The 12,836-nt window shown below is 34.7% G+C and overlaps 1 protein-coding gene across 2 annotated transcripts in view; it reads left to right on the forward strand.

The window, feature by feature from the left end:
• Hacl (2-hydroxyacyl-CoA lyase) overlaps positions 1-12,586 on the forward strand; it is a 44,301-nt gene extending 31,715 nt beyond the window's left edge. For both annotated transcript variants that reach the window (XM_081736701.1, XM_081736700.1), the window contains exons 11-13: positions 1,811-1,918; positions 9,625-9,748; positions 12,221-12,586. In XM_081736701.1, coding sequence (XP_081592827.1) covers positions 1,811-1,918; positions 9,625-9,748; positions 12,221-12,316 — 328 coding nt within the window. In that variant the 3' untranslated portion in view covers positions 12,317-12,586. The remainder of the gene's footprint in view (positions 1-1,810; positions 1,919-9,624; positions 9,749-12,220) is intronic.
• Positions 12,587-12,836: the final 250 nt, after the last annotated feature.

Here is a 12,836-nt window from a genome sequence, read left to right on the forward strand (position 1 = left end):
AATCAGCAGGTCCACATCTCATATAGCCTCGCTGCTGAACGGGACGTTAAATTCAAAATCAACTCAACTCGACCTTTTCGGATGTTATGAGATCATATGCGAAAAAAAATGAAATGAAATCTTTGAGTTTTACGTCCCACGGGTATGCCGGTTAGGCTAAAGGAGACGGTGATGATGAGTAATGAATGAAATGGTGGAATGAAGACAGTGGGAGGAAACGGGAGAACCCCGAGAAAACCCACGCACACGGTGTTTGTCCACCACAAAGTTCACTTGGCGGGGGCTGGGATCGAACCCGGGACCCCAAGCACCAGAGGTGAACGCTCTACCACTGAGCCACCGCGGCCCCGAGATCATATGCGAATATTACTAGTTGTACATATATATGGCTAAACAATTTGTACTTGTTTGTATGTATACAATTCTTATCTTTTATGAACATTTAATTTTAAAGCACGAACCATCATCCAGATTATGCAAATACAATACTAATAACAATGTTTTTCATAGATCAAAAATGAAAATAGAAAGAAGTGTATTGGATTTTTTTTAAAAAATGTGTTTTATTAAAGTTAAAAATCCAAAATTTAATTTTAACCAGAACATTTTGGAGCAAATATGGCATACATTGATATACAGTTTCGTAACGCAGTTAATGAGTACAAGCATAACAAAACGATCTGACATTTCGGAAACTAAAAACAGAAACCTGCTTTTATGGTTTACTTGCTTCTTGTTTCACGTTGACTTGGAGATTGGACTCTTAACTCAGTATTCGACAAGCAAGTTAGATGAGCTTTTTCTTGTCTTGTATTTTATTTTGTGACCCTACTATTTTTAATTTTCTTTTGGTGGTACTTCAAAAAGTATATAAGTGATGGACTAAACTTTAGAAAGGGAATACCTTTTGTGAGTAATCTCTCGAAGGTACAGTTGCCTAATGTAGGTAGTGGGGCCACAAAGCCAGTACAGCAGGCGTAAGGTAGCCAGTTAATTTCGCTCTCATTCATAAGAGCATGTAGAAAACTTATTATTATTGAACTGGAGTAGAAGGATTGAATATTAGGATTAGGATATAGGTGACATGTACAAGAAGTGAGTCATAATAGCTTTATTATGCAGATAAAAGTTTGCACGTATCAATTAAAATTCTTCAATTCCTTCGAAGTTAATACGGTAAAAAAAAATTAATTTTTAACAAACTTCCTGAGATATCTATTACTTTTTTTAAAAGCGATGTAGTATTTAGAAAGTATGAATCAAAGTGATTCGTGCCTTTGAAGCAGTTGCGGCTCTTGAGGGAAGCCATATAAGTAGAAATTACAATTCTGTCGGCATAAGCTAAGGGAAAAAATCTTATGTAATGCAGAAATTCTTGCATACAATTTGTAATTTGTAATACATATACAAGAAAGTAGTAATTTTTACTGATGTGACTTCCATCAAGAGCCGCCACTGCTTTGAAGCATTATTTATGGCTGCGCAATTTGATCGGGTAGGTGTGCAATGATGCAGCTGTAAATCATATCTCAAATACAGTGACTACCATGTTTCATAGATCGTTAACATTACTATACCATTATAGAGGTTGTATTCTTTGGTTCTCCACTATTTTGTAAACTAAAAAATGACAAATGATCCACTGTGACTTTCTCTCTAAGTTATTTGTAATTTCACAAATCGTTCTTCATAAATCGAGTTTTCACGTATTAATGCACTCTTTCTTCTTTCTCTTTTAATTGTTTTTATTTTTTTAAAAAAACTACTTCATTGATATAATATTTATGAATATATTGTTTTAATATTTCAGATTCAAATTACCCGTTATTATTATAGTGGTAAATAACAATGGTATTTACACTGGTTTGACAGAGGAATCGTGGAAATATATACAGGAGACTGATGATGTAGCACTTATGTAAGTAACGGCTATAAATTAATAAAACATTTATTCCTTTTTTCTATTCCTCATTAGTTTCTTTATTTTTTATGGATAACTGAATTATTCGTGAGGCACAGCCTTGATGACCCGTAATAACAAAATACAAGTTGTCCGTTATGGACTTGCTTTTAAAAACATGCTACCGAATTCCCACACTAATTTACTTACAGTTTGTAAAAAAGTATCTTCATAAGAGCATGGTTTATAATATACTGATGTATCTTTATTAATAATTTAGTTATAATTGAAGAGTTCTATGTAATAGGGGTTCATACCAGCATAGGCCCTTTTTAGGGAGATTGCATTTTCAAATTCTTTGGTGTTAATTCTATAAACCTTCAAAATTTCATTGCGACATCACAAGTCTCGATGCTGCTTCAATGAAGGAATGGAGGTCGTTGTGAGGCAAAAGCGAGTATCTACTGCAGTTATGTTGGTGCGGTAGTTTCTTGAACAGCGTTGAATACGTCGCAAAGTGCCAGCACGAGTTTGGATATAGTCCAAAGAAGCAGAACAGACAGTCGAAAAGGGATCGTAATGCAAAGAAAAAGCAAAGGAACTCAGGTTAGAGCTAAATAACAAGCAGTGGCAAAGATATTCCCAAAAAGTAATTTGCATTTGTGGACAGATGCTGTAAAAGCACTTGAATGCTGAGGAACAACAAGAGTTGTTTGCTCCATTTTACGGAAGCGGCTCAAAGGAACAAGAAGATGCCCTGCTGTTAGGCCTACTACAGAGCAGACGTACTCAGCCAAAGAACGAGACGTACGGAGTTTGTTCCGTTTTCTGGACCCAGATGCTGTTGCTGGGTACGAGGAAGTGTTCCGTCAAGCCCAAACAGTAAACTAAGAACCACACAGCGGGAATGTAGAAGATGATTTTCATGAGTATGTTTTACCAGCCCTACATAATGCATAGACTGTTTCCAGTGCCTAAGACTGTTACATGCCCATTTTCTACATAATACATGGACTACTTTAATGTATTATTGTTGCACATATATTGTTTTGGTTACTTTATCTGTATTCCTTACTTTGCAATTACGTTTATTAATTCATTTTTACAAAGCGTATCACACAACTGCTGCGATACATACACGCGAGAACCCTGCAAAATCGTTCTCTCTAATAAGGGCCAATGTAAACAAACCTTTTTAAAAACATTCATATTTATGTTATAGTCAAACTAACTGTTAGTTTCTTTGTATTTTGTAGAATAAAAAGAATAAATCCATGTTTCTCTTTTAGGGTGCACATGTACAAACGCTAAATAAAAAATATATCTATGTTAGAAATATTTACACGCAATTTTCTCAAAACATGGTTTCCCGTTATGGACCCTTATTACAAAGAACTCCTCAATTATCGTGTGATCTGTGCGTTGCGGGAAGCATGATAATAAATAAATAATATTAAATGAAATTGCTTATATATTATAAACTTTATAAATTCCACTTTATATATTCTGCCTTTAAAATGATTTTAACAGTCAATGATTGCAGAATTTGTATGTGTTGAAACAAGAGGTGGCAGGTGCGAAGTATCGAGCCGTGATCTTGAAAACGAATTAATTTCATTATATAATGCCGCTTATCGTATGAGGAGATGGTTAAAAATCTCTGGGATATATATGGATTTCGTGCACGCAAGCATATAACAATTAATAAATAATTGTTGCGTTATGTAGCGAACTCATGTCTTGGATATGAATATGCATTATTGCCGCCGCATAATTTTGTGGACTGACAAAATGCGCAATGGCAAAGAACCACGTGCTTCCTCTATTCATTGAGATAATTTTCCAAGCAAGGTCCGTTCAGATTGAAACAACGGCTACTGTATTTTGCTTTATTATTGTATTTTTGATATAGTTTTAGAAAGGGTGAGTAATGTCTTGCAGTATTCTGGTACAAAACATACCTTTATTTTTTCCAGAACAATGAAAGCAGGTTAACATTTATAGTATAGCCTCTCGTATTGGATTGTCTACAGCCATCTCTCTGCCAATTTCTCAATTTCACGTTGATAACGCGTCTTGTCCTTAGAGGCAAAGAACTTAGTCACTGATTCCATCTCCTGCAAGTTGATGGAACATCGTGATTTCAGGAAATGTGCTATGGGCGGAAACAGGTAGTAATCCGAAAGGGCAACGTCAAGACTATTTATCAGGTGTGGCACCAGTTAGTTTCATATCATCAAGTTCGTGCATTTTTGTCGTTTTTTTTTTTTTTTTTTTTTTTTTTTTTTTTCGAGACGAGTGTGGGTCTGCGTTATACTGTTACAGCGGAGTGCGTTTTCGGTTCACTATGTAGCATATTTTTGGCGTAGTGCTTCCAGCTGCTCGAAATGAAGGGCAACATTGATGATACGACCGTTAGGAACGAATTTGAAGTAAGTTACTCCCTCATAGTTTCACCATACGCAGAACATGATTTTATGTTCGAAACGGCCCTTTTCGGGAAGTTGATCGTTGCTCAACTCTTTTTGTACATATTTGGATTTTGGAAGAACACCCACTTTTAGTCACATGTGACAATCCCTTTCAGGAAACTCAATCAAGCGAATTTTGCAGAAGTTGTCGGCATACATCCACTCTCCTCTTGACCTGAGCGGATGACAACTTATGTAGTCCAATTGTGGCAGCCCTAATGTTTTTCTTGAATTCGTGAAGATGGCGCAATGTAGTGAACCGGGACGTGCCGAGTTGCTTTGACAGTCGTCGTATGGTTATGCATGAATTTTCCTCAATGGTGTGTCGTATGACCTCAGAATCTGTTATCCTGGGGCGGTTGAACGTTGGCTGTTCATCGGCATTTTTACCACCTATATGGATTTTCTGAAACCAACGACTTTCGGTGCTGTAGTTCACTGCACCTTTCCCTTTCGCATGCCAGATGTTCGTATTGCTACCGCAGCGTTATGCCGAAGTTTGCAGAGTTCGAACTCATACAGCAACAGTTCACGTATCAGACGTTGTTGAGCATTCGTTGTCACTGCCACCAAAAACTTGACTGGAGATACTGATGGAGTGAGCCTCGGTGTTAAATAGTCCGCTTGCCAGAGTACCTCTTAGGCCATGCTTATGGTCGATCACGGGGTGCACGCACTTGTTGTTTGGATTGTGGAAATATTGCAAGACTTATGTCTTATCCTTGTATTTTATTGTTTCATTACTTATTTCAGTCATGAAAACTCGCAGTTTATGGTAACTCTTTTCGAAAAATTTCGAATTAACGAGTATAGTCGACGAGTTTCATGCTCTTCAGTAGTCACATTTGTTTAAAAGACGACAAAAGAAATAGCTTCTTCTTGAGAGGTTCTGTATCTACAGTAGACAGATTTCTGTCCTCGTATATGCCTGAATCGATCTGAACGGAACTCACGTGGATTAATGGAAGATTTTGAGCAGGGTGGATTGATTTAAATCAGTCTGATTTAAATCACGATTTTAATCAAGATTTAAATCACTTGATTTTTTAAATAAAAATCGTTGATTTAAATCAAATTCCGAAATGAATTCATTTAAAGTGAAAGTAAGTAAAATCCCGTTTCTCTTCTGTCATTTCGATCATGGAAGATAATAATCATAATACAATGAGACTCAAATGTATGTAAGCACAGTATGAAAACGAGTATCATGTATTGAATGATCAGGGAAAATTTCGTTTGAACGGGTAACGGGTGAACCCTGCTTTCTTGTCTTTGTAACACAGGGTTTTAAAATTTCTATTCCAACGGGGAAATCACCATGGACATTTAAGATGAAAACTCTTTTGTGTCCACGTCTATTGTTTGTTTCCAGATAATAGCAGCGTATTTAGAGGGGTCCGATCCTCTCTGCGAAACAAAACAAAACAAAAAAAAAAAAACAAAAAAAACAAAAAAAAAAAGATTTTAAAATTTTGGGCGAAATTTAAGTACTAAATACATAGAAGTTCCTCGGGATCGTAATACGACAAATTTTGGATGCGTTAAAATATCGAATAATACTTTTGATAAAGTGGATACTTGACCCCATTGCAGAACATGCTGCGATCTGCGATGTGATCGCAGAAAATTTGCCGCGCCTGTGCAGGAAAAATTTTCAGAGGAAATAAAATAGCCAACAGAAAAGTATAAAAACGTGCCTGCTATGTATAGATGTCTTAAATGCACGGACAACTCGCATTTGAACTGTTTTTCACATCACATAAAGCATATTTTTAACAATCACAAGTGTTTCTTCTTCTGGAACTGATCATCTTGATTTTTTTTATTTTGGAATTGCTGCAGGGAATTCGTGTTATTATTCAGTTCAAAATCTCTTATCGTCGCGAATTGTGTCGAGGAATTTGAAGCGTTAAAATATATAAAACGATAATTACGCCTGTTGTGCTGTATAGTTGTGAAACATGGTCGCTTACGCTGAGGGAAGTACGCAGACTGAAAGTAATTGAGAATAAAATCCTGAAACGAATATTCGGAACCAAAAGTAACAGAAATGAGGAATGGCGAAAACTTCATGATGAGGAACTGCATAATTTATACCATTCATCAAATATTGTTAGGGTCATCAAATCTTGGAGGCTCAGGTGGGCAGGACATGTAGCGAGAATGGAAGAAAGTATGAACGCTTTCAAAGTTTTAACGGGAAGTCCAATCGGAAAACGACCGTTAGGAAGGCCTAAGCGCATATATGAGGACAATATTAAGTTGCATCTCGCACAAATAGGAATACAAAGTAAAAACTGGATCCAGTTGACTAAGGATAGAAATTAGTGGAGAGCTTTTGTGAACATGGCATTGAACCTCCAAGTTCCATAAGTCATAGAGTAAGTTAGTTAATTTTTGGCGAAATTTACGTACTTTGTATGTATTTCGTGCCGCTAGCTAGTTCCAATTGTTTAAAAATTTGCCCCTGCCAAATATCAGTAACTTTCGTGAAAAGAAAAGTGTCATGTTGATATACATTGCTGTACTTTTTCCTTAATGTTTAAGAAACATTGTTTGGGATTAAAATAGGTTAACGATTGGGAATTAATTCAAAATTAAAACCCAATACTTTCACTTAAATGACATAATTAACATTTAATACTAATTCCTATTGTTTTTTCTTCAGTTCGCGACTTGTATTATATGAAGAAAAAGATTGATTTAAATCAAAAAAATCGATTTAAATCAAAAAATCAACAAAAATGATTTTTTTGAAAAAAATCATGATTTTTTTCCACCCTGATTTTGAGTTACAGTGAACTCTAGTTATCTGGACCTAGTTCTGGACGTAATCTGGATAATTGGGGCAGTTGTTTAAAAAAATTACTTTGTGAGATCAAAAAATTCTATAAAATCGCTTTTGTTTAGTAAAAAGGTTGGCCTAATGTATGTTGAAAATACTACAGGAAATAATAATAATACTAATAAATACAGTACAGTGGTAAGTACTTACAAACATTTAGAAGTGACTAGTTATTTGATCCATACATTTATAGGAATTTCAAGAAAATTATATTTTTACGAACAAATTTACAGTTCGTATTTCTTTTTAAGGAGTTTCATGTACGAACCAAACCTGCCTTTATATATTTACCCTGTTTGTCCGTGTGTCCGTCCAAGAGAGAAAAACTCACTCTCAATAACAACTTCATTTATCACTATCAGTTTTGATTAGAATGTAGTGGGTCCAAAGTTCGAAATCTAGTACATTGGTAGAGGTGATATTCAAACCAAAAGTGGTAGAAATGAACTATTTCCGGTTTTAACATTGATCACTATAGAGTATAAACGGTCATTTGTAGCAAGAAGCGGTTTTTGTATTCCAGTAAGCGTCCCACGAATATATTTCGTCTCCATCCTTAACTCATTATCAAAATTGAAATAGGTAGATATCTACGAGGGACGTTCCGAAAGTAAATTTCGTCAATTGTTTTGAACTAGAAGATGGTACACCAGCTGAAACAAACAATAGCCATAAGAAACCACAACACCCGCTGCTGGTTGAACAACAGAAGTAGCTTCAGCGGAAGTGGAATGACGCATGCTCAAAGTACCGAAGAAAAAGTAGCAGCAGACCGGCGTGCCCGAGGTTATTCGAGTACAAATCACGATGGCAGACAGACATATACTAACAACGTGGTCGCCAATTTAAGTGTGTGCTGTTATCCGATATGAATGGGCACTTTTAATTAGTAATGAAAAATAATGCGTTTTCATGATTTATAAATATTGTACAGCTAAAGTGTGATGTCATGATTGGTTTCTGCTTTGCATTTATATGCAATACGGAGGATCAGGACCTACTATTTGTGTAGGTTCCCAATCGCGTCAATATTTAAATCCAGTGCTGCATACGAGTTCATAGATATCGCACAATATTTTGCATAGAGCTGGTCATTCGGGCATTACACTATTTTGCCTCTAAGACAAACTGATTACAGTACCACGTTACAAGTGTCGGTTGAACGTACTGCAGAAGCAAACGGTATTGACTCTGGAACTGTATAGTATCTATAAATCAGAAAGTATAACTGGACAGAGTGTTGAGTTGCCCTAATACATTTCTGCAGGTAGTTTTATTAACCTTAATTTTTGTCTGAAAGGTTTGTTTACATGTGCAACATCTCAGAACTGAAGTAGCTCTGTCTTATTTTTTCTTCTCAACCAAATATCAAATTATGTGGCATGAGCCATCCGTATACGTCATTAATTAAAATAATATAAAAGTTGCATATGTAAGAGAAATCGTTCACTATTACAATTAGAGAATTTTTACTTTTAAGTTGATTTGTAAATTATATTATGATAGCGCAGGCTGTAATACAAATATCAAATGATGTTACATTACTATTCTTTTAAAAAGTGATTTTAGCTTTGAGTACCTTTTGAAGGGGAGTGAGTGGGGAGGGAGTTCAAGAAAAGTCAGCAATGGAGACACGGATAAGTAGCACAGTAATGATTTAATGCAATTGGTACTAGGTGAATGAGATCAGCATTAGGGATAGAATATTGCTGAGTTTACAAAGGGGAGTATCAGGTAACAAAATAGGAAGCATGTGTTCTGAAAGCTTGTTTCTTTCATGCCAATTCGTCTAACTTGGGTAGATATTTTCCAAATATTAAGGATAGGACTTAAAGCAATATAAATAATGTACAGTGTGGCACAGATATACAAATATATATATATAAAGAAAAAAGAATAAGTGGTATAAAAGAAGGCTGTGTTTGTTGAAGAAAATTTTTAGTATAATTAACAACCCTAGAGCCGTTACGAATCTTTATATATATTCTGTTTCTTTTTATTTCTATATTTCACAAAGATAATTGATTTTTTTTCTTTTTTACTTTATTAATTGGTAATGTCTCTTCGATATTTCTTTTTTTTTTTTAGTTTTTGCGTATATGTACAATAATGTATATCCGTATAGCTGTCCTTACACTAGGTAAATAATTTGATCTATGTTTTAGTTAGCAAATGTAAAAATTAATAATACATTCAAATCTTGAAAGCAGTAATAGTCGAAGATATTGCCCTTCAATATCATTTTCTGAACCTGTTGAGGCTATCTGTGTAGTAGTTCGTACCATGTGTTTACATAAATCTCTAAAACTTCATATTAATGGGTCGATTTCTGTTGCATATTATATATTTAACACATATTATACTTGTTGTATAATTTGTTTCTTTATTCATATTTGTTTCTGTTACAGAAACCCACCAACATCATTAACTGTAAATGTGCATTATGAAAACATAATGGGACTTGGTAACAAGACAGGCTATTTCTGTACTACTATTCCAGAGCTGCAGAATGCTTTACGTGAAGCTCTAAAGGTACGAGCAAGATATCTTTTATTAATTTTCGTATAACTGAAGGAGATTAAATCGTAGTTTTAGAAGAAAGACGTGAACTTCAATTCAGTCTTTTCCATCTTTTTAAAAAATTTTCTTTCTTTTTGAAACACCTTCTTTTACAGTTTAAGTCTATGTTCTGATCAGTTAAAAAAAATCAATTTCACTATAGCGTCAGCAGGCACGTAGCCAAGGGGTGGGTCCGGACCCCCCCCCCCCCTTCGGATCCAGAAATGAAAAATATTAAGGAAAGATGAAACAAAAGAAACGAGGAAAAGATGAATCAGCGTCAAAAATGTAAAGCTACAGCAAACGTTTCTTATGAGGAGTTTTGTGTGGAGGAAACGGGGAGGGGAGTTGAAAATGGCTATTATTGTAACGAAGCATTCCAAATTCCATCTAGCTTCATGCTAATCCTATGGACTACAAATGACGATAGATAAACCGGTTCGATCAGATAGACTCTCAGGTAGAACTTAAGAAATGCCCAGAATCACCAATAATATGAGCCATTTTGAATTTCGCGGCAACACTATTCCATTTTATAGAATGTGTTTACTCCCGAAAGAGATCTCGTTGCTATCTATGACGGCATTAAACGAAGATAAGAAAAAGAAGAAGAAAGAAGACAACCATTACCGAGTTCGAATGACCCTGGAAGACTATATTCTTTTCATTTTTTTTATATCCTTTTACTCAAGATTTCTTCATACTGTTTTTTATTATTATTATTATTATTAAAATACTTACACACATATCCTCATTTTATTGTCCTAACAAACCAATATGGGAATGTTGCCAGTAAAATAGTTAAGATTGAGTGATCCCCTGGTGTGTGACCACAGGATTTCATGTCACGCCCCCCCCCCCCCCGCATTACTAAATCCTGGCTAAACGAACGAATATATGTTGCCATTAAAATAGTTTAGAACGATTGAGCCCCTGATGTGATAACCACAGTATTTCGTCACGGACCCCCCCTATTGCGAAATCCTGGCTACGTGCCTGGCGTCAGTTTCCTCATTGGCCACTGTTTAGAAAATATAATTGTTGTGTATACCGTACATAGTCATCTTGGCACGTAGTATTAAAATGCTTCTAAGTGTTATTACGAGTTAGCCAGAGTCAGAATATTTGCAAGATTCCTTTTGTATACTTCTGGCCAGTGTTGCTTCTACGTTCACGTATTCTACTCTGCTCTGAGTACAATGTATGAGATACAAATTCGAGAAGTATTTCGGATTGTACTTTGCCTAGGTGTAACAAGGATATAAAACAGAACATAATCACTTTTACGAAACTTTATACTGCTATGGTTAAAAGAATCAACATCTAAATTTGAGTCTATCGACTAATAGGACAAAACAAACTAAAAAAAAAAAAAAAAAAATGGTTTTGAAACTTCCCATATTTCTCCCTGAGAAAGAGAAAAAACATCCCTCACATTCTCCAAAATCGTAATTAAGATTTTTCTCTTCTTCCATTCCATGACAGTTATTTGTAACCAATGGCGGCGATTGGACTTTAAAAGGGGGGAAGCAAGACATGATCTGAATATTTGTATATGAGTGTTACTTTTGGTGGTTGTTTCTAACACTTTGTTTGACGAAAGTTTGTATATCCCTTTCAGTTAAAATACTGTATATCGTATTTCATATTTTATTAAGTAAATTGACAAGAGCAACGCAAGTAGATACTAGCTCTTTTGTACTCTTAAACAACGAAAGTGTAAGAAGAGATTTGATTCCTTGCTCATGGACATCTTAAAATTATGCCTGGAATATTATGTGATCAGATTATTTAATAACAAATTTGCAAAACAAATAAATAGAAAGAATAATATTAATCATAATAATGAATAATGAGGCTTGTTTTGTAGAAGTTATATTGAAACTGGGGATTAATGAACTATTTATATTTTTAATTCCACACATGCCGTTAAATGTATGTTATTACTCTTAGAAAATGGAAGACAGTAAATAATACAAGCATATGCTACATTTAAAGAAATACGCAATTGCAATATCAATTGCTTTGAATTGCAATTAAAACGCAATTCATGTAGATTTCTTAACTCCACGGAAGACAAATTACCAATACGCACTCACGCAACAACAAACATTATATGACACCATTTTTCTCTATGAACTAGTAATACATATACAAAACTTTACATTTACAAATGAAACTATATACATTGAGGGGTCACTTCAAAAACGTGGGAGAGCAACTACCCCCTCTTGCTCCCCTAATCGCTGCCCCTGTTTGTAACTAATAAAGAAAGCTTTCTAAGCCTATATTAATCTTCACAGAAGTTGCTAAATTTGTTTTTACCATCTCACCTAAGAGCAGCAATTGGTACGAATATTAAATGTTCCAGTTTTATTTAGAAGTCCAGTTGTATTCAGAAGATAGTATAAAGCATACTGATATGTAATTTGATCTCTCTTTCAGGTTACAGATCATCCTGTTGTAATAAATGTTATGATTAGTCCAACAGCAGATAGGAAGCCTCAAGATTTCGCGTGGCTGACTGAATCAAAACTGTAAGATACTTTTCTAAAGGACTTTATTGTTGATATTGGGAGAAGAATATATATTTTTGTATTCATTATATATTTTTACACGTTGGTATTTTTGTAACTTGTTGATACTATTACTTGTTAATTGTCAATTGAATCATACAGCGTGCCATTAGATGCAATTATATTGAAGTGTAAATAGAATGTTGAAAGCAAAGTTTTTATATGATTTTACAAATTTTGTACATACTAATAAAGGATGAATATAGAAATAAATCAAACTGGTTCCTTGATACAACTACATTGTTTTATTCAGTTTTTACATGGTTCTTAATGAAGATAAGGTTTGACTCATAATTATCGTTTGTTTCTAAAAGGAGTAAACTGAATAGGACATGGAAAATGTTATTTAACAACAAAATTTGTCAAATAGCGAGAAAGGAAAATTGAAATATAGATGAATTGCTGGTGTGCCGATACAATTCTCTTAGTATTACTATATTTAACTTAATGGTTTAAAATTATCAGTTGCATATGTCTATTACTGG

Source organism: Thermobia domestica, chromosome 13 (genome assembly GCF_964235325.1).
Source record: "Thermobia domestica chromosome 13, izTheDome1.hap1.1, whole genome shotgun sequence".
Taxonomy (NCBI): Eukaryota; Metazoa; Arthropoda; class Insecta; order Zygentoma; family Lepismatidae; genus Thermobia; species Thermobia domestica.